Source organism: Falco peregrinus, chromosome 5 (assembly GCF_023634155.1).
Source record: "Falco peregrinus isolate bFalPer1 chromosome 5, bFalPer1.pri, whole genome shotgun sequence".
Taxonomy (NCBI): Eukaryota; Metazoa; Chordata; class Aves; order Falconiformes; family Falconidae; genus Falco; species Falco peregrinus.
The window spans coordinates 46991214-47018175 of NC_073725.1; the positions used below are offsets into that span (position 1 = coordinate 46991214).

The following is a 26962-nucleotide window of genomic DNA, read 5'->3' on the forward strand; positions in this document are numbered from 1 at the left end:
TAGTGGGACAAGCTTCTTTTTATAAGACTAAAAGATGTTTAAAATGTGCCAAGAGGAGCTTTATGCCAGCCTCTAGGTTTGTTATCCAAACGTTACTAAATTAGAGGTCTCCTGAAGCACAGAGTTTGGGCAACGATAAGCTGATCTCCTTTAGGCTGCTGTTTTTTTCCCATCCAGGATCAGCCAGATTTTAACAGAACACTTGCTATGTATCATAAACTTTAGTAATGTGAAATTTTGAAAAATAATCTAAAGTCTGAGGCTTAATCTACACTGAACCAAACTTCATTACCTTTGGCAATGGTGCAAAAGCAAAATGTTTTACAAGTACCCCTATTTTATGAATGGTGAAAATTTGCCTATTACGAAGGTAAAGGCTTACTGGTTTCTGTTTCCTGGAGCTGAAACTGTAAGGAAAATGTTCACACCTGGCAGTTGCTAACACAATAGAAATTGCAGTGCTGCAACATTGACAATTTTCATTAATCCTTCTGAAATAAAACAAAATATGCCAGTATTGGACTTAGTTTATGGAACCTCTTACATCTGAAATTTTAAAGTGTGGTGAGATCAGTACCTCTGTGGGTGAAGGGACTGGGCATACCTTCTGTAGACAACAGACCTGCAGAAATTTTGCCATCTAGTGCCCTCTTTCTTGATGTCCAAGAATTGTAACAACTAATCTATAAAAACTAACAGGCAACAGCTTGGAGTATGTGCCAAACGTGCTGTATGTCTAGCCTGAACAGTGGAGCCTGAATAGAGCCAACCATGACAGTTAAAAAGTGAGTTCTTCTAAACTTAAAATTAAAATACAAATATGGAAATATGCAAATACATGCTATTGTACCCTGATAATATTACTGCATAGATATTATACGAAATATTTTGGATTGATTTATGAAGACCTTACCTTAAACCTTGCTTAATAATTTAAAAATCTACACTCCGTATTCAATGTTCTCACCAAAGGCCCCTCCAAAAAACCAACCAACCCCACAGCCAAATGCTCCAAAAGAAGTAGGTACCAATGCTTTTGCATTTCATTTTCTAAACTTCAGATATATATGGTTTGTGGAAAAAAGTTGTTTATAGAATGTTTTCAGTAGAAATTTCTAGTAATTGTCCTCCATATTTTGTAATTCACATCTATTAATTTCACAAAGTTGGTCTTCGGAAAGCCTTTTCACATAAAATCGTTAGCCAAAATTTCTGGTAGGGATTTACGACTTTAGCAAACAATGACCAATATTCTAGAAGCTCTGCACAATAAAATACACAAAATGTATTTTTTAATGCAATCATAACAAGTGTAAAAGAACTCTCCAAATATTAAATCTAAATTTCACAATAACTTCCATAAATCATGGCTAAACCAACTGGTTTTATATCTTAGGTTTTTACAAGGGAATGGAAGAGCCTACGTGTGATTAACCTTTCCACTACTAAGAACAGAACTCAGAAAGCACAAATACCTCTTATAAATTCATCATAGAATTCAGAAAATAAATTATAGCTATTACATCTTCTTAGGAAAAAAATTAACAAACTGAAAAAACCCTCATGCAGCTCTTGAGGCTATAATCTGATGAGAAAACAGGAATAAATTTGATGGATTAATTTTATATATATATATTAAAATATATGAATATACAAATCAAGACCCATTCTTAGGAGTATGAGTCTCTGCTTTGCCTGCCCTATGTACCAAGCACTTGAAATTAGCTTTCCAGCATCCCTGGTGGAGTTCCTATAACTACAAAAACTGATATTCTAGAAGGCATCTATTAATACTTTCTAATATTAAGAAAAAGAGCACTTCCATGTTGTGCATATAATTCAATAAACTAGCCCACAGAGTAAAGCTAAAGATCAGTTCTATGCATTGGTAGGTTGGATAGACATTTTCAATACTAAATAATGTCAGAACATGAATGGAAAGTCTTATCTTCTGCATATCAGCTATGTATTGTAATCATTAAGTTAATGGTTCCTTTAGCCCAAAAATAATTAGTTCTGCATATACAATGGAAAAAGAATGGGAGAAAATGGACTTGTTCATAGTGCCACACAGCAATACTATCTTTAAACAAATAAAAGCAGCTCAGAACAATGCAGAGCTCAACAAAGGCTAATTTACTCTGACTTCATGTAGCCTTCAGCATAGACACACACATGCAAAAAATTGCCAACAGCACTAGTTCTGATTCCCACACAGCAGAAGTGCCTTAATGTCTGGGTGACCGGCTACTATCCAGTCGTCCTTGGTTTTCTCAAAAAGCTTCCAGTCAGTATTTGGCATTTATGTTTTACTTACGGTAACTGAGTTGCAGCTATGAATTAGCAGTTGGTTTGCTTGAACTATCAAATATGATCAGTAAAAATATTTTTATATATTTTTTCCTATACTCCATTGCTATCTGTTTGTTCACCTCCACCTTGTTGTGCGCTACATTTAAACTGACTAGGGTCTTCTTCTTCTTATGTAGGTATACACCACTGCCTAGCAAAGAGAACTACTTATCAATGATCAATGGCTTTAAGTATCATCACAGTACATAGAAATAAATGAATAAATAGAAAAATAAATACCTTTACTTATTATTATTTAATTAGTTCAGAATTCAGGCACAAGTCTTAAGTCAAAATATCAGGTGATCCTCATATGAGATACTGGAAATGACCTCACTGGAAAGATTTCCCTACATATTTTAGAATATTCATGTACCATCTGATCAGGTACTTGCAAATGTAGAATTTCATTGGCAAGTAGAACAGGCGGTTTTTAGCTTCACAATCAAAGCCTCTGCTATTCCTTTCACAGACCTTGATTTATTTGTGTCTACATAATTCAAAAGTATTTACCACTTTCTCAGCCAGCGAACTCCTTCAGTTTTCTAATGAATCATATCTGTGCCAAACCTGGAATCCTCCACTGTGGAAGGGCAATATTTTGTTTTAAGAGTCAGTGTGTTGGTCTCATAAAATTTTCCTCTCTAAAACAACAAAATGCTTGAATACATTTTGTCAGTTTTTAAGTTGTGAATTGTTCTTAAAAAAATGAGACCTAATTGATCTGACATTTATAAAGTATATTGACAACAATTAAAATCTGATACAATCTCCTGAAAAAAAAAATCAATTTAAACCACAAGATCTAAACTCACTGGTGATTTCCATTAACAGTATTACCTAATTTTTACTCCTGTGCATGAGGGCCAAGATTAGAGCATGCAGAGGTCTAACCTGGGGAACAATTTCCAAAAAGATATGGAAATCAGAGTAGAAAACTGGCTGATTATGAGCTTCGAGGGCAATACTATGGACAAACAAAAGTAATGAAACTCTCTGATGCTCAGAGCTTACATTGAAACAGGGAAGTTATTTCACCTGTTTTAAGTATTCAGGCAGATATTAATGGAATACTGAATTCTGTTTTGAAGTATTTGAAATTCAGTCCAAAAGGGAAGGTCAAAAATAAAAAATTCAGAACTAACACCCAAATATAATTCAAGAATTAAACAGACATAAATTCCATCAGAGATTACACTTGCTTAGCTAATTAAAAAGATGACAATGTGACAAGTAATTTGATCTTAGTAAGAATGTATATAAGAACAGAAGTTATGTAAGGCTTCTCAGTTTACCAGGCAACAGTACCATCTAAGTAACTGCATAAGATAAAGTTAGACAAACCTTAGGCTACAAATAAGATGCAAATGTTTTTATGGGGAAGGTATTTAACTACTGGAACAAATTATGATGGCATTAGTGGATTTTCCATCGCTGGAATTTTTTAAGTAAAGAATCAGTGTTTTCCTAAAAGATATACTCTATTCCAAACAGAAATAAATTGAAGCAACATCTCTGGTTTGTATGAGCAAGGCTAGTCAGACTAGATCACTAAACGATCCCTTCTAGTATTATAATGTATGTACCTATGATTATTTAACATGAGAACAGTGTCCAGTTTACTGGACTATAATCTTATTTAGGCTTTTTAAATATTGGCACATTACTTTTCTTCCAGCCCTGCAACTTCCCCTGTACCGCAAGCTTGTTGAAAATCAACATTCAGGAGGATATTAATTTAAATTCAGCTGTCTGAAAGCTAGCTACTTAGTCTGAGCTCGTCACTTGGGTCCTTTCTGTATTAAGTGGAGAAAACTAGGCACTTTATGAGTCTGTTCCTCTCAGATATCTTGGACATCTATTTTCAGGTAGGACAAGTCTGCAGGTGCCTCCCTCTCTTTCCATTGACTACAGAACACATCTTGGTTTAGACTACTTTAAATTCCATACCTAAATGGCCAAAGTCAGATGAAAAGATTCCAACCTTAATATTCCAAAGAGCTTTTCCAAAATCCCCGGATTCAAGTTAGTTAGATCCACTAATTTAAAACATCTGGCTTTATTAGATCATGTTCAAAGTGTGCTTCAGTTACTGCTGAACCATCATAGTATATAAATGCATCTCATCTGTATTTTTGTAGGAAAAGAATACATTTTTAAATAGCTTTTCCTGATTGCACTATTATTCAGAATTCTGTCATTCCTCTCTAATAATGAACTGGACTGTATATTCATTTAAACAAGTTCTCCACTGCCTTGGGATGGGATTCACCCCATTAAACACAGATACATTGTAGATGTGCAGATCTGGCCTTTGAACCTGCACTCCCATTATAGCCAAAGGAGACCAGAAAACACGGCCAATAGAGGCTGAGGTGTGTTATCTTTGCACAAATGTCCAAATTATGAATGATGAAACACAGTAAAGAATCTATTCCTCTTCCTTGACACTTATAAGAATTTGGGTGACTATAACAGATTGGCATGTCCACAATGTAAACATTTAAAGTTGAATGATGACTTTGATGATGGGATGCAAACAGCCAACTTTTCACCAACCAGAATGACTCAAGTTCCATTTTCATCAACATTGTATTTCCTTTTAATTTACTTTGCCTCCTTTCTCTGTTCAGAGACATACACATTTACTTCAGTCCCTTTAGGGTGCAGCAGTTCCCACTGATACTGGTTTTTTTTTTCTTCCATAGCCTGATTCTGGGTGCTTATTTTCCCTTGTTCTTACTTTTTTTCATTACTTTAATAATCTCCTCAGAGGTCTTATTAAGCCCCATAATAAAAGACTCGTCTCAACTCTGTAGTCATGAAGCCATTCAAACTTCCTAAGCCGTCTTTGCACAGAAACAGTAATGATATTCCACGAAACCAAATCCTTTATATCATTTAAAAAGTCAGAAATCAACTTCCACAATAGATCAACTTTTAACTTTCTTCATTTACAAAGTAAGAATGACCAGGAATAATCAGTCACATGTTTTTCACTTGTATACACTCTGAATCTTTCCTAAGATCTCTAGCCTTTTAGAAGACATTATGAGCAGTTTCATAAATGCCTATGCACACCACCATCCCCACTCATTTCAGAAGCATATCCCAACCTACAGCTTGCCAACATAACCAAGAAAAAGCATGTCTGTAACATAGAGAAGCATCGTGTTAGTTTGACATGGCAACATGGTTTCTAGGACAATTACTTAAGTATTCTCTCAGGATCTTCAGATGACTTGAATTCTTCCTTTAAAGCATGTTTAGATTGTCTTTTCATTACTAAAGTAGTTACACTTTCTCATCTGCCTGTGCCCTGCAGAACAGTCTTAACCTACAATTAACCTGAAAACAGCAGCCCTATAAAAATCTTTATCTTTGTGCTTTGCAACAACTAAATTTTAAGAGATTTTCTGCAGTTTCCATTAAGAATGTGGCAATGGCTGGGTGCTTCCAGTTGTCTGTGACTTTTCCTATTTCTCTTCCTTCTAATTGTGACAGACTCCAAGTGTGAAGAAAGTTGCCTGGTATTCCTGCTTATCTTGGCTATAAACTGCCAATCCCACACGGAAATTCTCTTCTCCCTTGATTTGTGGACAGCTACCTCCAATCTTGAATTCAGGTTCCTGTTCTGATTCAGGTTCTGTAGTCTGATGTCTAAAAATTTCTCCTGCTTTCTAGTGTCCCATACATCATTACCGGGTCTTTGAAAATACAAATCTCTTTTCCAGCACAGCCATGAATTTTTATTTCAGAAAGAGGAAATATTTTCTGGTGCTTGGTAGAAAGAAAGCATTGATTCATCTGTCACAGGTCATAACCATTGTTCCATTCCCACTCCTAAGAACACTGAGTGTGGAATGGAACATAAAAGGAAAACTTCAGAAACTGCCTTTCTAAACTTCCTCCAAAAGCACCCTGTTTGTGTACTCAGAATTTCACATGGCAGCTGACCTGCACCAGTTATTTCCCAACCTTTTTGTCACATAGCCTTGCTTGAGAAAACTGAATGTATTTTGGGTGTAGTTACAAATACGCGAAAACTTGGAACGCCAGTTTTCTCTCACAACTGTGTGCATATACCTGTTGTTTTGTGATTAGCAAACACTGTTCGCAGCAGCAGCAAAAGGAAATATGAGAATCTGGCTGAAATTTCTTTCCCTATATATTTTTATTCCTGGTTTCCTGGACAGAAACATCTATATGCACATTGTGTAGTGAATGGTAGAAAGTCTGATGCTTTGAGAAAGTCTCTGACCAACTGTGCAAGCACTCAGCAACTGTCACTCATGCAGAGTAAATGTTTTCCTGAAGCATCAGACTTCCTGTGCATGTGAACATAGCACATGAACATGTACTGAAAAACACCTGAGAATATGCATGTCTTGCAACCTAGTCAGAACTACAGTAGCTGTGACATTAATCCAACTGGGCACGGTTACTGAAACACCAGGTATCTGGTAAAAGGATGAAAAAATATCAAAGGAACCCAGACAAATTTTTCAGAAGCAAAAATATGATTAGTCCTGGAAAAATCTGTACTTAACAACCCCTACATAAATATAAAGTATGCCTGCAGTCAACTATTCACTGGAGAGGCTAGAAGAATGAAAACACCCAGACATGCTGTCATCACTGAGGAGCATGGTGCAAAGACACCAACAGCACAGACATAGTGCTGCAACTACTGTCTCCCTTGCGCCAGGCAGACCAACAGAACAGACCAGGCTGGATTCAGTCCTGCACTGACTCTCACCATCTGAGCAACTAAATCTCCTCCACCCACTCTCCTTGCCATCTGGGAATGCCTCTTTAGCTCTTCCAAACACTAATTGATGCTTGATGGTAATCCCAACAGTGCCAGCATAGAAGTCAAGCTCATAAGTGTTGGTGGATTGGCCAGCTGTGCCCTGAGCTGTCATGGTGCATGTGGTGATTTGCTTCATGGTCTGCTCAGCTCTGGCAATACAGAACAAACACGCTTGGACTAGCACATCTGGAGGAACTATCACAGGTCCAACAGAACATATTTTCCCAGACTGCCTACCACGCTTCAGTTATTATATGGGCATCCTCACTGGATATGAACTAGTATGTCTCGCTGGTCTAATAAAACCTCCAAAAAGGCCCATTTGCTGCTTCACTGTGCTGCTTTGCCATTCTAGGTATAACACAATAGATAAACATTAGAAAGTGGTTAGAAATATCACAGCAGGATAACTGCTAAATAAACCAGGCTTTATTTAGGGTAAGAAATATTAGATGACCGTAGATATTGTCCTCTTGTGGGTGGGAGAATTCCAGTCCCTGAAAAACAGGGGCAAGGCTAAACTACACACAAGTGGGTATGTCTATAGTAGGCAAATCATCTGACACTGAGCTCTACACTACCACAGCTAGACAGGTAAGAAAGCTCAAGATAGCTTGAGAGAGTTTGCTCTGATGACCCCACACCCCCCATTTTTGCCACTTTATGGCCTAGGGAGAACAGGCCAAGGTCTAGGTTTTTCACAGTTTATTAACATGGATCTCTGAGCCACATTAACTTCAACACGTACACTGGTATTGGATTCTCTCTGGCTATATTCTAGTGGAAGGGCAAATGCATTTTGCAACATGCCTTGCAGTTCTGGTTCCCAGTTGTTCATACATATTGTGGTTCCAGTTCTGCACCTGCATTTTTTTTTAACACAGACAAGAATGTATGCATCCAGGTTTAGTCCTAATGTACAATCAGTATGTGGCCAGGTTATGCACTTGGAGTTAAGAGCTGGGAACGGCCCCAGGGTCCTGCTGTATAGACTTACCTATTACATCAATTTGCCTTGTGTTACGGATTTCTCAAAGACTTAAAGGAATAAAGCTCTAATAACAGCTCCATTAATACTTATTATGTTAGAACAAAGTTTCCATAAAATGTTATTTTTAAATATCTGGATAATTCACAGTACAGAACTATCAATTGTGAAGAATATTTGTTTAGATATAATTACTTTCATATTCTTCAGATAAAATGTCTGCAAATTTGTAATTAAGAACTTCCATGAATGTTCACTTGAATGTAACTGAACACAAACACATAGAAAAATGAAATATCTGCAGGTGCTGAGTAAGATGATGCCATGTAGCTTACCTACTTATTTGTAGCTCAGCACTAATTATGGGATATGTTTAAATAATTTCTTCACCTGAGTGGATTTCTTACAATTGTAAATTGTTATACCTCATTGTTACACATTTGCTGCATGACCTTAGGCCTTCAGATTCTACACTATTTACACTGACTTCAGTAGGACACTGAATAGAAGGCAGTTTGCTTGAAGAGCTGGACAGATCTCTACGATTTACACTTATTCAGTACATTTGACTATGGATTGGCTGACAGTCTTTGGTATGGACGACACCAACCATCTGACTGGTTTGATTTAGTTTACCTGAAAGTACACTCCGGTAACCAGACTTCCATTATTTCTGCTTTTTGGGTTCTGCAAGAACTATTCCTTCAGATAAATTAGTGTCTTCCAAGGATATTTAATTTTGTACTGCCAGTAGGCAAAATAGGCAGTAAGGAATAATATTTATTTTTCCCATCAATGTATTTGGCTTTTTCTTTTTTGGCTATGTCACTTTCTGGCTATGAAGAGACTGCAGTCTACCAAACTAAACAGCTGATTGCATGAATAAACAACACAGCCTTTTAAGGTTAGAGGTGATTTCGCTGAATTCTGAATCACTTCCAAAAATCCTGCCCAAGACTTTTGCATATTGTGATACTTAGCAGGTATGAAGAGTTATTCCATGTACTTCATGGCAATGTGCAGTCACGGGTGTTTTTATCTTAATGCTCTTTAACCTCTTAATTCTTGATCAGGTTTGGCTGCATTTTAAAGATTCATTACAGAACCAGTTTTGTTTGCAGACAGACTTCTTTCCCCCCAAAACCTGAGATCTTATGAACTACAGAGAAGTAGTCAAACCTCATGGAATTCTGAAATAGGTGTGTGGGATAGCACTGCATCTCTTAGTCACACAGATTTGTAGCCCTGACCTAAAATTCAAGATTATTTTCTGTTCATGGAATGAATGTTTCATTTTTGAATGATACAGGGTGGAATTCTGACACTTTATCCTACACATCTCCCTAAGTATCTAAAAAACAGTGATTAAATCTGTTCCTCTGATGGTATTCCTTTTGAGATACCCATCTAAGTATAATGAAGAAGATTTCTGCCACATTAGATGGTGACTATTTCTGGATACTAAACGGAAAGCCCACTATCACAACTATGGCTGTTTTCCCTAACTGAATATGCTGTGTATGGCTCAATAAAGTCCACTGAGAAGCTGGAGAATACTGCTTAATTATACCAAAAAAATGAAGAAGTGGTTTGCAAAGTTCAATCATTACTTTGCATATTTCTTATTATTTTCATTATTTTCCATCCGATAAAAATCAGATTATCTGAATCACAGAATCATTTGGGTTGGAAGGTATCTCAGGAGGTCATCTAGTCCAATCTCCTAGTCAAAGCAGGGTCAACACTGAATTCAGACCAGGTTGCTGATGGCTTTGTCAAGTCAGGTCTCTAAATTTACTTGGATGGAGATTCCACAGTTTCTCTGAGGAACTATTCCAGTGCTTCACACAGTAGAACTTTTTTTCTTATATCCAGTCCATCAGATTCAATTTATGACCACTGATTGCCTCTTGTCCTCCTACCATGTACTTCAGTAAAGAACTTGCCTTTGCTGCCTTGATAAATTTGTCTTAGATAACTGGCAGGCTGCTGTTAGGCATCACTGCCCAAAGGCCTTCTTTCTCAAAGCTAGATGAGCTTAGTTCCCTCACAAGTCATGTGCATCAGTCCCCTACCATCTTGGTGGCCCTTCAGTAGACTTGCTCAGGCTAATCCACATCTTTCTTGAAGTGGGGTACTGAACATAGTACTCCTGAACTGCTTTACTAAGTACTGAAACAGCTCCAAACCCTAAGCTTTAGTATTATTCTGTTTTAATTTGACCCCAAAATCCGTTACACTTAGTTCCTAGGTGTCTTTCTTCATTGTAGGCAACTATCCATTAAGCTGACCCAACTTCCTTTGCAAAAGTCACTTGAGAATGAAAAACGCTGATGTGATGTCACTACCAGCCTAGGTCAGAGTCAAGTACTCTAGAGGTGAATGTCTGCATCATATTTACATTCCCAATATGTAGCTGTAAATCTTTAGCATTACCTAGCTGTAAAATCTTTAGCACTAAAATACTGGTCCCTAATTCACTACTTAACCAAAGATTTTTAGGATAAAATTCAGAAAAATCAAGGTACACAGCAATATTCAAGAACTATTTCAAATGAAAGATGTCTTCTTTCGACCATGCCAAACCCCTTCAATAATTTGAACTCCAAATAAGAAAAACCTTCCATCTTACCTTTACCACTCCATTTTCATGCATGGTGATACAGTTGTTGGGATCCTCTGAAAGTTCATATAAAGCCTGAGCTGTAGCTCTGTGAACTGATGGATCATTTGACTTCAAGTAACGTACTAAAGGAGCTACAGCCTTGGTCTCTCCAAAGGTAACTCTATTGCTTCCCCACTTGCAACAGTGGGAAATGGCTTCTGCTAAGTGACGTCTTAATTTGTCATTGTTCTGAAGAAGGTAAAAAAATAATGAAAGGCAATGTAATACAACAAAAATTTCATATGAAAGCAGAATTATATTCTCAAACATCTTTAAGGCCTGCCAAGTTAACTGCAGTACAATTAAAAACTGGAGAGAGCTGTAAGGCAGTCCCTTATTCTCTTTGTAAGTGCTGTGAATTTTTATATTGTTTCAGAGGTGCTTTTAGACTGAATTGAAATTAGATAAGCATTAAAACTTAACATACAGACCCACCATTGAGATTCTCTGCATGGTTCAGATTTATTGCTCTCTCGACCCTTTGTGCCTGTTTTCATACAGCAGCTGCATCTCTCAAAAGCAATATTCAACAACAGTGAGTATGAAAATGAAGCTCATCTTCCTAAGCAATTTAGCCACAGAGTGCTTTCATGTCCAATATACACCTCATAGAAGGATTCTACAGCTCTTCCTAGTAGCTGCTGCAAATTCTACTGCTCTTGTTATAACCTTTTAGTTGGGTATAATGCAGTCTGACATAAGAAATTCATATATACAGCATAATATGTTTAGATGTTACTTACTGTGTTTGCTAGTTTGGACAACAAAGGGACGACTCCATGATCTGTTATAACAGCTAAATTTTCTTCGTCTTTAGCTATATTTGTAATGGCTGCGCATACACTTGCTAAAACTTCTTTATTCTTGGATTTTAGCAAATTGACTATCAGTTCCAAGCCACCAACAAAGGATCGAACCATTTCCCCAGCATCCTAAATAAGAATCAAAAGAAACACTATTTTTAAATATTCAATCTGTATTTACATGGAAATGTTAAAAAAAGAGATTGGCATGACATAATTATTCAAAACTGCAGCTACTGCTGTGTTGTCTTCACCAAGAAATAAGGCTAATTCAGAACTCAGCAGTCTCTTGATTGATGTATGAGAGTTAGACTGGTTTACACACCACCACCTAGGCAGAAATTCAATGTCTAAATAAAGGTATCTAGTGTCATTTTAGATACCACAGGGTATTCTTTACAGCCTCAAGCTGTCACTCCAGAAGGGTGCAAGTCCTCCTTATCCGCTGTATCTTATTGGCCAGGTGGTTGTCTCACATACCTTAGGGCATCTTAAAACAGCAACAGACTCCCCTTTAGGCTCCAATAAGTGTCTTCGATTTCCTACATTGACAGCTAAGACAAAGCATATTTTCTTGTTTCAATGCAAATGAGTATCCAGGAATATTTAAGAGGGGAGGTTACACAAGTCATGACAGCAACTGTGGGAAAACCAGGTGCACCTCTGAGCACGAACAATCAACGCAAAATATGACTAAAGGACACAAACACAACTCTAGAAAAATGTCTAAGTATGCTCTTAGGAAAGAAAGAGATAACTAAAGTGTGCCTTGGTCTTGAATACAGTATCTTTTCCGTCTTGAAAAAGTTATAGTAAAATTAGAAAGGGTTTAGAGAAAGACAATAAGAATAATCACTCTTGTGTTTATTAGTGAACTCAAATCATGAAGCACACGTTTACATGTCAATGTATAAAACAGGAAAACAGCAGTTTTGGCACTGTGAGACTGAACTAACAGGTATGGAATTCATTCAGTTGCCTCAAGCAAAGACAAACTAGCAGTATCTGGAAAAGCGACATGCAGCATACAGTACTTCATGTACCCTTAAAAGCACACAGGGTATAAATCTAAGTTTTGTTTAAGCACAAATTCTTAACTGATTAAGTTACACAGGCACTGACCAATGCTGTACGCCCAGATTCACCGCACTCTGTTAAGCTGAGATGTTTGAAAAGAAATGTATCGCTGTCTTTGATAAGATGTTCTACCATGTAATACTACATTATTTTAGACAATCTCTTTTCAGTTTCCTCATGGACAGAAATAACGCCAGAATAGAAAAACATGTACTTCTTTAAATGAGTTTTTACATGTTGATTCCATCTGTGGGTAACTAAGCAACCTTTTGCTAACTACGATCCAGAAAGGGTTCTCAGGATGCCTAGTTACACACAGCTTGAAAGACAACACTGCACAACGCGCCATCATTTTCAGAAACTTCGTTGTAAACACAATGATGTGTGTTTCCATCCACAAGGGGTGGATGGAACTTCAAGTGTCTAACCTGAGGTTAGCAAGTATTGCAATGTGGTTTGGAGAAAGCGCCATTTCTACTTGACTGGGCCCATCCGTTACTCTAGTTGAGTGGACCTCTATACTAAGCATAAGTATTTGTGTTTTATCAGGACTTCTTTATACAATCTGTAATCTAGCCCAACATTGTTAGATTTTCAACCTTTCAGATGTGGATCTGGAAAGATGACTGGTTTTCTTAAAGTTCTTTGTCCAATGGATATAGAAACTAGTGAATGGCTTAATTATGGCTAACATGGGTTTCTGTAAAAATGCAAGACTTGGGAAAAGCACATAACTATTGATTATGAAACAGATACAGGTCAGAAACCACTGTGGGCAAGAACTTCAGGTGGTTTTTTATGGTGATCTAATTTTTACAGAACTACTTACTAGAAATATGCCATTAGCGCCCAAATCATATCCTTCACAAAGGGTACTGAAAATAGGGAATGAAAACAGGTCAGAGGATTCTTGGTGACATCGTGGTGGCACATCTGCAGGTAGCATTGGATGGCCTGGTGTCAAACCACTATTGCACTGGATAGAGTAAAAGTGACTGGCCAAATGGTTAACAGTAACTTTGTAGAAGAAATTTTAGCCTGTGCACTTCAGTGATGGTAAATGTGCAGAGATGGAAAGAAAGGTCTGCAAATGGAATTATTTTAATTTGCTTCCTTCAGCAGGTCAATAGGAGACTTTTGAATAAAAACTACCACTCTCCTGAAACCCCTTTGGACTCAAAGGTCTTAGGACTTCATGGAAGTGCAAACATGGGTAATATGAACTTTCCTAGGGCTAGGGAGCAGCCCTGAGACTAAGAATGGTTTTGATTCTATTTATTTCTTCTTTTGGGGGCTGATTTATGAACGTAGTAGAGTCCAATTGTATTGTGTTAGCTTTGCTGAGCAAATCCATCAAATTGCTCATGGACTTGGTAAACAAAAATCCCAGAAGATGCTACAGTTCATCTTTTTTAGTTCTGGGTCTAAATGCCAAACAGAACTCTTAGCTGTGATGTTTCTTCTCAAACCAAGCAAAAGCAGTGGGTAAGCCCACAGGAACAAAGCATTCTCCATCACAGGCAGTGCAATTTTTGAGACTGAAAGGGAGAGGTTAAAGTCATATAGTGTGAGGGTTAAAACCAGAAGCCACAGCATGTGGGAAAAGGGTAGTATCCAAGAGGAAACTTCATGCTGAAGTCCTAGAAAAAACAGAATGAACAAATAACAGAGGTCTGTACAGAAATAAAAAGAAGATCTAAATGTTTATGCAGAAGGAGGACAATACAGGTTTGTGACTTAGAAAAGCAGCTGAAAGAAATGGAAAAAAAGCTGATGCTCTGCCACATCTATCACCATGTGACCTGTATGTAAAGGAAGGTGGGTTTACAGTGTGCTTCCTATGGATATACTAGCATAAATGTTTCTCTGTCATTGTTAGTGCATGCATACCACAATGGAAACGTATCTACAGTCATCTGAATAAAACCAATATTTCTTAGTATCAGTTTTCATGTCTGTCTTGAAATTTCTAAATTTGACAAAAGGCAGTAGATAACGGGTTACGGAGAATGATTTCTACACAGAAATTTCTTACCTGGTATGTATTAGAGGCTAGACAGCTAAATGATCAGACACAGCAGAGGGAAAGAAAATGAAATATTTTACATTTACTTCAATTTCTTGAAAGTTACTACAGAGGTGTGCATTGCCCTGTGTCTAAATATTGGCTCAAGAAATGAGAAAGGCTTTGTGCAACAGGTAAACTACAGTAAACTACCTAAGACTTGAAAGGGGCCTGCTATACACGAAAAAGATTCTGATTTTCTGCATGGCTCAGATATCTGTGCATTATTATTCATGCTCTTGAAAGATGTTTCATTAAGAGATAAGATAGTCTGTATCCCATCTTAATGAACTAATACATATATTTTATATTTTCCTACCTGTACATATTTTCTTTCTAGGTGATTATAACCCTACTTGTTAAATTTCTCTTCCGAGAAGCTTATACTTTCTACATTTTGTAAAGGAGCATGGTCTAATTAAACTGATGGAATAATATATAAACAATTCAGCAGCAGGCAGAAAAAAAGACTTTCAGTAATCATCTGTGAAAACAGCTAAATACAAGGACAGAATCTTCTACCAGTGATGAAAAACAGAGTGAAACTGCAGAAACCACATGTCAGGAAAGTTTCCCAAATGTGATTGTGGGTGTAGTCTGGTGGTCTGTGCAAGACAAAGGGAAAAGCAAAGCAGCAAGAAATTTGAAGAAGTATGAGCAGAAAGGACTGAAATGAGAGCTTTTTAAATCCATTATGTTACGTACAAGATCCTTTTATTTCCCAAAGAAATATAAAACCAAATGCATTCTTTTTGGTATCATTTAGCAAAACTACATACTTGCCTTCTACAGTAAATATCTGCTTTCCCCCCACCCCTTTTTACTGAAAGACGTGTATTTATTATAGGCAATTGCCATACTTTAATATTTAACGAAGAAATTATATGGAGTTGTGCCTGTGATTACAGAGGTCTGGATTTAATTCTTTTTAATCAATGTTCTTTGAGTATACTTGTATTAATGATCAGATTGCTGTTCATACAATATAGTCTAAAGTAATTTCTGTGATTTTAGTTTCCATATACTCTCAAGCATATTAACCTATACTTATTTTTGTAATACAAGAAAAATCATATATAGCATGCCTTGGAAATATTTTTTTAACTTTTTGTTTCACATAGAAAAAAATGCAATCTTTAAATTCCACCTTCTAAATTAATTGACATGCAACTTTTTTTGTGTGACTTAACCCAAAGGGTTTGTCATTTTAAGCTTTCATATTTACCTGTAGTCCTTCAGCCTCACTGCAGATATGTAAATGGCATTGTTTTAACATCTAGGTATTATACTATTACATAATAATATATTTTTGATATTGAACTTGAAGTGGAAAGTGTTCCATTTCCAGCCCAAGACTACACTACACTTTAGCATTTACATACTGCAAACTCTAATCTATTAATATAGCCATTAAACTGCATTTACTTTCTTTAATGTTACATGTGATGTTATTCAACAAAATTCCAGTGTTTTGAAAAGCTCAGAGAACATCTTAGAACACAGCTACATAAAAAACAACTTGAAAGAAAAGACAAATGCATTTAAGTGAATTTAGGTAATTTACTCCTCCCATACATATTATGACAAAACCTTACTTCTTAGTTGTCCTAACAAGGCTACTCAGGTCAACTTAGGCAGGAAAAAAAAAAGAATGGTAAAAATAAAGCCTAAGAAACAGTCTTTATATAGATAAAAATATTGGTAAAATTGCTGATAAATGTAATTTTATTGTATACATCTGAGTATATGTGTTAATGATAGGTTGGATGCTTCTGTTTTAACAATAATATTTCCTCAGCTGAACAAAACGAGAGGTTAAATGCAAAGACATTTAAAGAAGCAATAAAAATGTTAAGAAAAAATTGGGGGAGGGGGAGGGGGGGGAAAGAGCATTTTACTGTATTATCAGGAAATATCTTGATTTTAAGTCTTCATCATTCTTATACCTTTTAATGTAATATTTAACCTGAGGTAAAAGCTACGAAAAAATATGGATTGTTAGACTACATTTTAAGTGGCTGAAGCAGACAGGAAGAGACAACAGGATTTTTCATGACTTCACAAGACCACATCTTCTAACTAGCGGGCAGCAGTTTTCATCCTCAGAAAGTATGATTAATACTACTTAAAAATTAGATTCAAAGAGAAGAGTTTGCAATCTCAAGCAGTTAAAACCCCTAACTATCTGGCATAGATGCTGAAGCCAGCAAAGTTACCTGCTGTGCTAATAAAAGCCTCAACCTGCTACTCTTCATATATTTTTATCTTGTTGAACTGCATGACTGTTAAGAAAATCTAGTTAACTTTCCCTTTTCACTTCTACATTGGGTTCTGCCAAGAGCAGAAATACTGTGAAATAAACCAGCTTTACACTTTTTCTTTTTTTAATTAGGAGCAGAGCACATTACAATATTTGCAGAAAGATAGATTTGGAAAAATCACTTGATCTTTGCTGTATTTATACAAAGAGAACATTTGGGATTTTTGAGTTCTCTTGTCATCATATTATATGGTTTTTTGTGGTTATTTTCATTAAGTAAATAAAGTTCATCAGCCTTAAGCTGAGACATACAGTTCTTTTAAAAGAACTACTGAATTCTTTTGTAACTGAACTCCTTTCTTATTTCTTCCAAAGTGAATACTGTGTTCTTTATTTGAAAGATTTAAAGCTAAACACCCTATTACAAAACCACATTGTGTTTAACTATAAAATACCCCACTTGAAAAATAAAAGTTTGTCCACTGAAAAGAAGTAGTATTTCACTCTTAGAACATCATTAAAAGCTTAAGGTGTCAAAGCTAATTTGTCAAATTGAATTGCTTTTGCCCAAGAAAGTGATGGTATGGCTGTGCAAATAAACTTTAGTTATCAAGAGTCATCTTTACCTTTTCTTTAATGAAGGAAGCTGTCCATTTCCATCTCCTATTGCCAACCAAATAACTTATCATAATGCACAACCCAATTCAGAATTCAATATAAAGAAATGCAACAGATAAATTTCTGTATTATAGCCGTTCAGTGAAAAGGGAAAACACACAGTTTATATAATGAAGTTTCTATTCACTTTTCTTATTAAAGAACTCAGAGGTAATATTACTCAAAATACTTTATATATATAAAGGCTAATTTTATTCCTGTCTATACAGCTGTGGAGGCTTCCATTGTAGCAGAACAGACAAAGAAACATCCTGTTCAGATGAGACTACTTCACTACATCTCACAACTTTTCTTCTGTGTTGGGAAGATGTAATGCACTAGGAAAAAAACAGCAGACAATCAGCATGGATTTTCCTGTCCTCTTTACCTCACTGAAGCAGCTAAAGCCACAGCAGCAAAGCAGAGTAGCTTTAACATGGCTCCAATGCTACTCTGTAGCCTGGAAGAGCAGAATTTATTACTCCTGGCTCTTCAGGGATTGATCAATGCACAGTTAAACACTTGGCAAGCATCTTGCTATTGATAGTTTCAAGAAACAAAAGCAAAGTCCATTAGTCAAACGTAAAGACCAAAAAAGCATGCAATGCATGTTCTCTAAAAGACTGTGTGTGTGTTGGGGGGGAAGTCTACATAGTCACTCATGCAGCTTCTAGTAGTCCTTTTGTCTAGTGTTCTTATTTTTTCAGTCTGGCGGACTACACCTACTCTTCCTCCCCCTCCTCACCACTCTCACTGATGTTCAGTCCTGAGTAAATGCCAAAATCCTCATATTTTTCAAAGCAGCAAAACTACTATCATCAGAGTCCTTTGAGGCCACAGTCAAAGAAAACATCATGATTTGCTTTAGATTATTTTGAAAAGCATTTTTATAACAGAAGTGTGAGAAACAGATAACATAGAATAACTGGGAAAAGTAAACATTGTTTCCATTGGGTTTGGATGGAATTGAATCCAAGTAAGTGTCTAGGCAAACTTTTTATAATTATTAATGTCTATGAGATAGTCATCACTAATATGTAGTTTAATACTGTAGAGATGCAAGACAGCAATATTGGAATATTCTGAGGACAGTCTAGGTAAACAATCAATGCAGTGAGAACAGAAACTAATAAACTGTTATAACAATTATTGTTTGCATCCTTACAACTCTGGCTTGGTTCCATAAATTAGAGTGGTATACCAGAAGGCAATCATATCACGTTGTACCACTTACCATTGCAGACAACTGAGAATCAGAACAAGTATGAAGTATAAAATCTGTTATAGTTCTGTCAAAAGCTTCTGTGCTAGATAAAATGATTGCTTGAAATTTTCTGATTCATGTTATGCAGCAAATGAGACACAATGATTTCCATACTCTTTTCTTGCCTTAAAATCTATGGAGGTCCCATGTGGCAAGTGAGAGGGTAAAGACAGGAAAAAAGTGAGATGGACAAGAAGGAAAAACAAAGAAGAGATGAAAAAGAAAAGCTGTGAGGAAGGTGGGGTTTAAACTTTTTATAGATTTAAAAAATCTAATCAGCAAGCCTAATTTAAAAGCTACATGACAAGCTGTTGACTAGCATGTGTAGCTATTATAAACTAAGTTACAAGGAAAGCTGGTCAAATATTTTCCAGTGGAACCGTATTCTATCAGAAAATGCTAATGGAACGGAACCAAAACCTTCCATAAGAACACAACTACTTCTTGAAAAGTTTTGACAGAAACCAGGCAGAAAGGCAGGCTACATTACCAACGTGCCTCTTCATCTTTACTCTTGTCAGCCAGATGGCTGGTGAGTAGCCTGCCAGGTTGCTTGGCTTCTGGTTTTCATAGAATCCCTGACTCCTTGCCTGATGGGCTGCCAAACAGCTGGAAAGCCAGGTCTCCAGGAGCTCCTAAGCTTTTTGGCTTCTTACGGTCTCCAAGCTCTCAGGCAGCTGCTTTGCATGGAACTTAGGACCTGAGGCTCCCCAGTGAGGGAGACAGGAGTTACACTCTTAGTTTCCCTTTGCTTCTCAGCTTTCAGGTTATGTGTTTTACAGGAACAGGACCCTACTGGATTTGTCAGCATTAAAGGACCTCAGGGCAATTTATGTCAGTTCATTCAGATCTTCAGGGTAACATGTCTACAGGAGGCCCAAACAACTCCTGAAAGGTTATTCACTAAACTTCTAGGCAGCCTGTGTCAAGAATCATTGGATAGGCTGGTTCTGCCTGTACCCTGGCAAACATGGCAGCCAGCTATTGATTCACCAAGCCAGGTCGGGCTTCCCAGACTTCCTAAATCTCCAAGTACCCTGGTGCTCTGGAATTCCTGAGAGGCAAGCCAAAAATTCCTTTTTCTCTCTCTTACAGTATTCTTTTGAAGTTCAGTTCACAACAAACACTTAAAAATTTGGAAAGTCAAAATTCAGATATCAGGGATTAAAAACTGCATAAAAATGAGATCAAATATAGAGAAGTAGGTATGATTGATGCTAAAAATGATAATGTCTAGAGAAAACAAATAGGAAAATGGAAAGAGAGCCATAAGAGCACTACGTTTGAACTGCCAAGATTTCTGTATAGAATTGCAAGAAGCATAGCATGGAAAACAAAGAAACTGGAAAATGCTGTACATACTCAAGTAGGGAATTTTGACATTATAGGCTTAACCAAAGAATGGTACGTAAGCAAAAATATAGTTACTACTTAAGTAAAATTTTTAAAATATAACACAAATGAACAACAGTGTGCATTATGGGGCATGACTGAGCTTTATAAACTAAAGCTTTAAATTAGTAAAATGTGTAAACAAAGCATCTTAATTCATTTAAAACAGCAAGTTATTTTACTATTTGTTAAATATCAGAAGAATTTTCAAGTTCAATTACATTTCTTTGTTACTTTTAGTAAAGAATTGTTTTCTGTGGTTTTATACACATGGTTACATTAAAATTTCCATAACAAGCAAAATCTGTGTAAGAATCCTAAATAGCATGGGTCATCAGCAGCATATTTTCCACCCACAGGTTAACTCCAGACTGCTGGCTCCAGTAGAATTCACTTCCACAGTATATAATACTTTTGTGTAAGTGAAGACTACTTGACCTTCACACATACCCACTTCATGACCCTTCCCTCTTAAACCTGGTTTAGTTTTAATTTTGGGGTTTTTTTGTGTCAGCATGGACATTCTCTTCCCCAGTATGCAGGAAATATACAGACAGCTTTAGATGGCTGATTGTCCTTCATCACACCCATGAAATTCCACTGCAGAGCTGAAAAGGGTGCAGTAACTTGGAGGGGGTAAAAAGATCATGCTTTATCAGAGAAGTTGAGATGTCATTTTACAAGTACATTTTAAGAAAACAGAATAACTTTCTCTCTTTTCTCAAATAACCAGTTTTATACTGTTTACTTACATTATTTTGACAGACTTTATAGGTAGGTGGCTTCCTGAAGTTCTTTAAGAAAGCCTTTACAGCTGTAGCTGTAACGAAGGCTAAAACTGAAAATTTGAAAGTTCAAAGCTGATACACAAGCACAGGCAAAGGACAAAGGAAAAGACAATACCTGACATTACCATTCCTATTTTAATGTTTGCACCCAAAACTCTACCAAATATAAGGATGGAAAATAACCTCTGCAACTTTTTCTTTTTCTTTTTTTTTTTTTTTTTAATTTTATTTCAAGACATTCTATTTAAATGTTGCTCTGTGAGGAAACAGGTATTTTTGTACAAACTCAAGCTGGCAGTGTTGCTTTTACTGGCACAATACCTTTGGCTGAATTTTATAATAGCCCAAATAACATCTTTGTAGAATTTCTCTAATTTTTTCTGTTTGGGGCTGATAATACATTCGGAGAACACCAAAAATACTGTTTTTCAAAGAAGCATCATAACCAAATATAGTCGTTCCAACATCAACAGAGTTGAGCAGACTTTTCTGAGCCATTTTTCATAATCATTTGTGGTTTTTGGACAGTGCACTTACACTCTGTCATTACCAATGTGCCTGCAGTAGTAACTTTTTCTTTTGGAAGTAAGGAACTAATTAATAAGAATCTGGTTTTATTAACATAATTCCTTTGAATAAATTACATTCTTGTCTCTTTAAGTCTTATATTTTAAAGAAATGTATGAACTAATTTATACAAAATCATGAGATATTTGTCTAAGACTCACAAGTAGCACTCACAGGTGCTGTGCAAATTTTCTTGGGAGAGTTCTACCACCCAAATTATACCACTGCCAGCCTACCCGTAAGATCTTCACTCTACAAGAAATTCTTAAGGCTAAAAATATTTAGTACTAATACTGGCATAGTATATCCTCTATTTAAAAGGTCTTAAATCTGTCATAGACCAAATATCACTTACCTATATATCATACTGCTGTAATAAACAATATTACTTAGCTATAACATACTGACACAATTCTATTCTATGGGAAGTACTCTGAACCAGCTACTGTAATGTAACCTCTGACATATATAATCTTGGGTTACATGAACTTGGGATTCTGCTCCCTTTGCAATTAACTTCCTGTTGAACAGCAGGCAAACTAGTTAACCTAAAAGCTCAAAACTGGCTGACACTAAACTTTTGGAGAATTCAAGTCCTGACCTTTTGTGACTCTTATACCCCAATGGTAAAACAGAAGTGGTAGACTTTCCAATCTTAAACAGATGACGGTGAGAGTAAGTGCATGGAAAGCCCTATCAGTATGATAGATTAGCTTCTAAGATTTTAAAAATATAATAGAAAATAAACTTTAAGTTGGATGTACAGAAATGTCTGTGCAGAAAAATGGATGCTGCACTACATTGTTATAAAAAAATTGTTTCTGATAATATTAACAAGTTCTATTTCATCTATGAACCTCCACACTGCAGAAGAGAGCCACTACAGTTTCCACAAAAGAACACAAAAAGAAAACAAATCCAGATTCCAAGCTTACAGCTATTTGAAACATAGTTTGCAGTCCCAAGTACAGGCTTGGAAAAGCCAGAATGCACATACATAATCCTTTTAAAGTCATATACTTACTACTGCTTTTGAATCAAGCACTGCATAAACCAAACTGCTTCTTGGAAGATCGAATTGTTGAATACTACTAACTTTGAATAAAAAAGCCAAAATTTTGTTTAGATAGAAATAGTTACTGCACTTTCACAGTGTGGCTATAATCGCTGCTTTATACATAATTCTTTCCATTCAGTGTCAGAGGAAAGGGTATTATTGGTAGGTTTGTTTCAGTGTGCCACTTTGCCTCAGTCTCACACAAAGAACTCTTTCTGGGGTCACAGATTAGCATTTGGGCAGGCAGCCAAGGTAGATGAAAGGAGGATAGCTAAACTAAGGATGTACATAGCTTATGCTCATCAAATACCCAGGGAAGAAAACAAGAAAAAAATCCATGTAGTCTATAATTTCAGTAGCTGTCCTCTAGCCCCTTAGTTTCTGAAGAACTGCTTTTAGTGGAAGGTCTAATAATGTGAAGTTCTATTCTGGCAATACAGGTTGCAGTCTTACACATAATAATTATTCCCTCAGCACTGAGATAAAGTAATATTTTAATATTCAGCTACAGCAATATTGTTCAAGAGAGAGGCAGGTATAGTCGTATCTTGACAGAGGAGACATGCACACACTTCACCACCACCTAACAAAAAACTTTATTATACTAGAGTGTACATTAAAAAAAGAAAATAAAAAAAGATGGCAAGATAATAAGCAGCATGTCTGAAAAATAGCAAGCAAGCTGCCATTGCAGAAATCATTGCAAAGAAACTGAAAATACTTAAGTTACAAAAATCAAGACCAAATATTCTCACAATACTTTCATCCATATATCTGTATCTACATCTATCCATCCATATAAACGAATAGCAACCATACAGTGCTCATTTTCAAACAGGAAACATTGCCTGCAAAGGATCCTAAGGATATCTAGCACTTTGAAGGAACTTCCGTTTTTTACAGTCATGATCTCGTATTATATGTAGAGATATATATATTTGTGGTACAGTAAAGAGAAGATGCAGAAGTATTAAATGTGGAGGTATATTAGAAAGGGAAGATATTGCTGTACAAGGATAAAGGATAAATTTCTAGGAAACTTCCAATGAGAAACAAAACCTTTCCCATTTATTCCACCACAGGTAAGAATTCACTGAAAATCACTTATAGCTTATACTCACCATTTAATCGCTATTTGGAAACTGACATGAAATAAATGAATAGCTCAGTCTTCTGTGCACAACTGACCTGCACAACAACCACTATTCACAACTGGCACTTGTTGTTGGCAGTCTGAGTAGAAAATCTAAGGATTACATTGGCACTGAGTCTGAAACGCTTTGAAACCAAATGATGGTCTCTTGAGAACATAGCTGAAGTACCTCATAGCGGAGAACAACTACAACTACCTGTGCTATTCATAGTCTGTGAGTAGAAGCTTTCTGTTTTCAGCAGTGTCAGATTTTCAGCATGCTTTGTTTGAGAACAGTAAGTCCAAGACCCGATAGGTTATTAAAATACATTTTCCAAATACAGTAAGCACTGTAAAGGCAAAACAGAATGCTATAATGAGTGCTAGATGAAGGACTATTCACTTTTGAAAAGTGAATACAACATGGTTTTAGCAGTTAACTGAATGAAATTCAGTGAGTGTAAGTAGCAAATGGCAAAGTATTTCTGGAAATCACACAAATACAAAAATTATATATGACATATATATAACAAAAATATTTACTTTAAATGCTTTCTTACCTTAGCATTTTCAATGCAAGGACAAATAGCCCAAGCTGCACTTGCTTGAACATCTGGATTAGGATTTTTCAACAGTGACCATAATAAACGAACTCCATCTAGACGGTCAATTATCCTATTGCAGACACAGACCAATAAAAGAGATAATTAATTATGGAGTAGACAATTTTAAATTATATCAGTTTGTTTGGAGCACTGCTTTAAGAAATATCGGTATGATTTTCTTTAACATACTGTTTTGCTTTATGTAAGTGCTTGTGGTTTATTGTCAGCTAATCTCCATCAATTTATTCAGTAAACTGCGCACTATAGGAGATGGGTGTGAACAAATGATGTAAAGACAGAGTATGTTTTCTAACTAAATCTCATTAATGTCATTTACCTTTTTCTCAGCACTATCATCAAAATTCTTATAGAAGATAAAGTAAGGTAAACTACATTATAACCAGAACTCATATAAATGTGAAAACAAGCATGTGACTTTTTAACGATCTGCATGCAAAGTAAAATCTGAATTCAAGCATACTGGCTTCTTTCATATAGTAACAAATACTTTCCAAAACAAATATTTATGCCCAAACTATGTACTTAACCTTTTATTCAGTCTATGGTTAATGTATTTACCTTACTCTATGACATATTTTAAAATACTATGTTTCTAATCTAGCATTAGAAATTAAAATGGTCACACCACAGTGCATCCTTTGTTGGGAATGAATAATGTGTAACTTGTTTCCCACGTGTTCCTTACCAACACGACTAACACTGAACACTATGTTACAATTACTTAAACACACCATAATCAAAGTATCTTCATGACTAGCTGGAAATGAATTATCATCAGAATCATCTCTACACAATCTGTGTTATGTTTAAAAATCAATCTGGCTTGGGGATCATAACTTCACATTAGGGTCCAGTGAATACCTTAAATGGAAAGGAAGGTCAAACAAAACTTAACAGCCTTTACAAACATGCCTATTTTCAAAAAGATATGTTAAATCCCAAGCAAATGAGCTGAAGATAAACAAAAGTAAGTACACCTTGTCTAACTGTGTAATCTCAAAAGTAAAGTTTCAATTGTATAAAATGAGTCTACATGTTTAACTGTAAATCAAGATAAATTTAAATACAGGTTGGGCTTAAAAACATCAGATAAAACACCTAATTTGTGTTCACTATATGTAGGTTTGCCAGGAAATGTTTAAACTAATTATAAAATCAGCTTTGTATGTAATCCTATCATTTGAAGCAGAAAAAATAATAAAGTACATTAACTCTGTCTAAAATAACCAAGGATCTTATTCATAACGTTTTTATGCAAACTGGTTAAACAACTATGTTTTTCAAAATAATACTTTTTGCACAAAGCTATGGTTAAGACACCAAGATTTTAAAGAATTGCTAGTTTTAATACAGCTTATTTTACATACTCAACTACAATTCAACTCCAAGAAAATCATCAAAGGACAAGTTCAGAAGTTCTAACACAACAAAATAAAACAGCATGATCACAAACTACACAATTACAGATATATATTCACATAGTAAGGATGACTTAAGTAAAAGCTTCAAAACAAGCTTTTAAAACCCTCCAAACCCTGAACACTTTTAAGCAATTTTAACATTACTTTCCTGTCAGAAAGCACAAGGAATTTTTTCCTGTATTGGAATTAATTAAAAAAGAATCCATGAATCTTTCTTCCAGTCAAGTGGAGTACTGACCGTTTACCAACGCAAGGTACTTCCTCCCAAGAGGCGCTACATACAAATGACCCATCTCCAACCAGTATATAAAAACCAAGAGATAGAAGCCAAACACTGAGCTCAGATTTTTACACCACACTTAAAAAACCCCAACCTCTAGGCTGATTTATTTTTCCTTTCTATTTTTTTGAGAGCCTCCTTCTCAATTTGAAGTTTACTTTCATTTTTTTTTCAGTTTTCTTGCCTTCTCTTCAGCTTTTCAAGGTAAACTACCCTCACTCTATAGTTCATTTTCTAAAGGAGACTTTTGCCTTTTGCTTGAAGACAAGAAAGACCGTTGTCTTAGACTCAACAGAACACCTCAGAATATCTGAAAGCAATAGTCCTCCACCTATTCAACGTGGACAAAAACAAACTAAAAACCAGCATGGACTAAATAAACCAATCTCCAAATTACATTGTTCATCGCTGATTACTGCTTTCTCTCAGTTACACTAGATTAACTCAAATGAAAAGAACTCTACATACAGAAAGGATGCTCTTATATTCTCGTACTAGAGGAATTATTGTGTAATTACCATACAGGCACAAACCCTTTTATTTTCATCTTACCAAGAACATATATTTGCCAATTAAGAAAGCATTGCTAAAGAGTTCAATTTTTTATCTTTCCATGGTTTCACTGCACAATGTAACAGATGAAGACAATGGGTGTTAAATGAGCATATCTGCTATAAAAACAAAGTGAACACTAAAATATATGGCCCTGAAAAATGTTTCCTCTATAAAGTGCTTAGACATTAGTTTCCTTACTA

The 26962-nt window shown here is 35.9% G+C and overlaps 1 protein-coding gene across 1 annotated transcript in view; it reads right to left on the reverse strand.

Moving 5' to 3' along the window:
* ODAD2 (outer dynein arm docking complex subunit 2) overlaps positions 1 to 26962 on the reverse strand; it is an 87288-nt gene that overhangs the window by 16116 nt on the left and 44210 nt on the right. Inside the window, exons 17-19 of the mRNA XM_055805570.1 lie at positions 24441 to 24555; positions 11562 to 11750; positions 10786 to 11007 (exon numbers count right to left, since the gene is read on the reverse strand). Coding sequence (XP_055661545.1) covers positions 10786 to 11007; positions 11562 to 11750; positions 24441 to 24555 — 526 coding nt within the window. The remainder of the gene's footprint in view (positions 1 to 10785; positions 11008 to 11561; positions 11751 to 24440; positions 24556 to 26962) is intronic.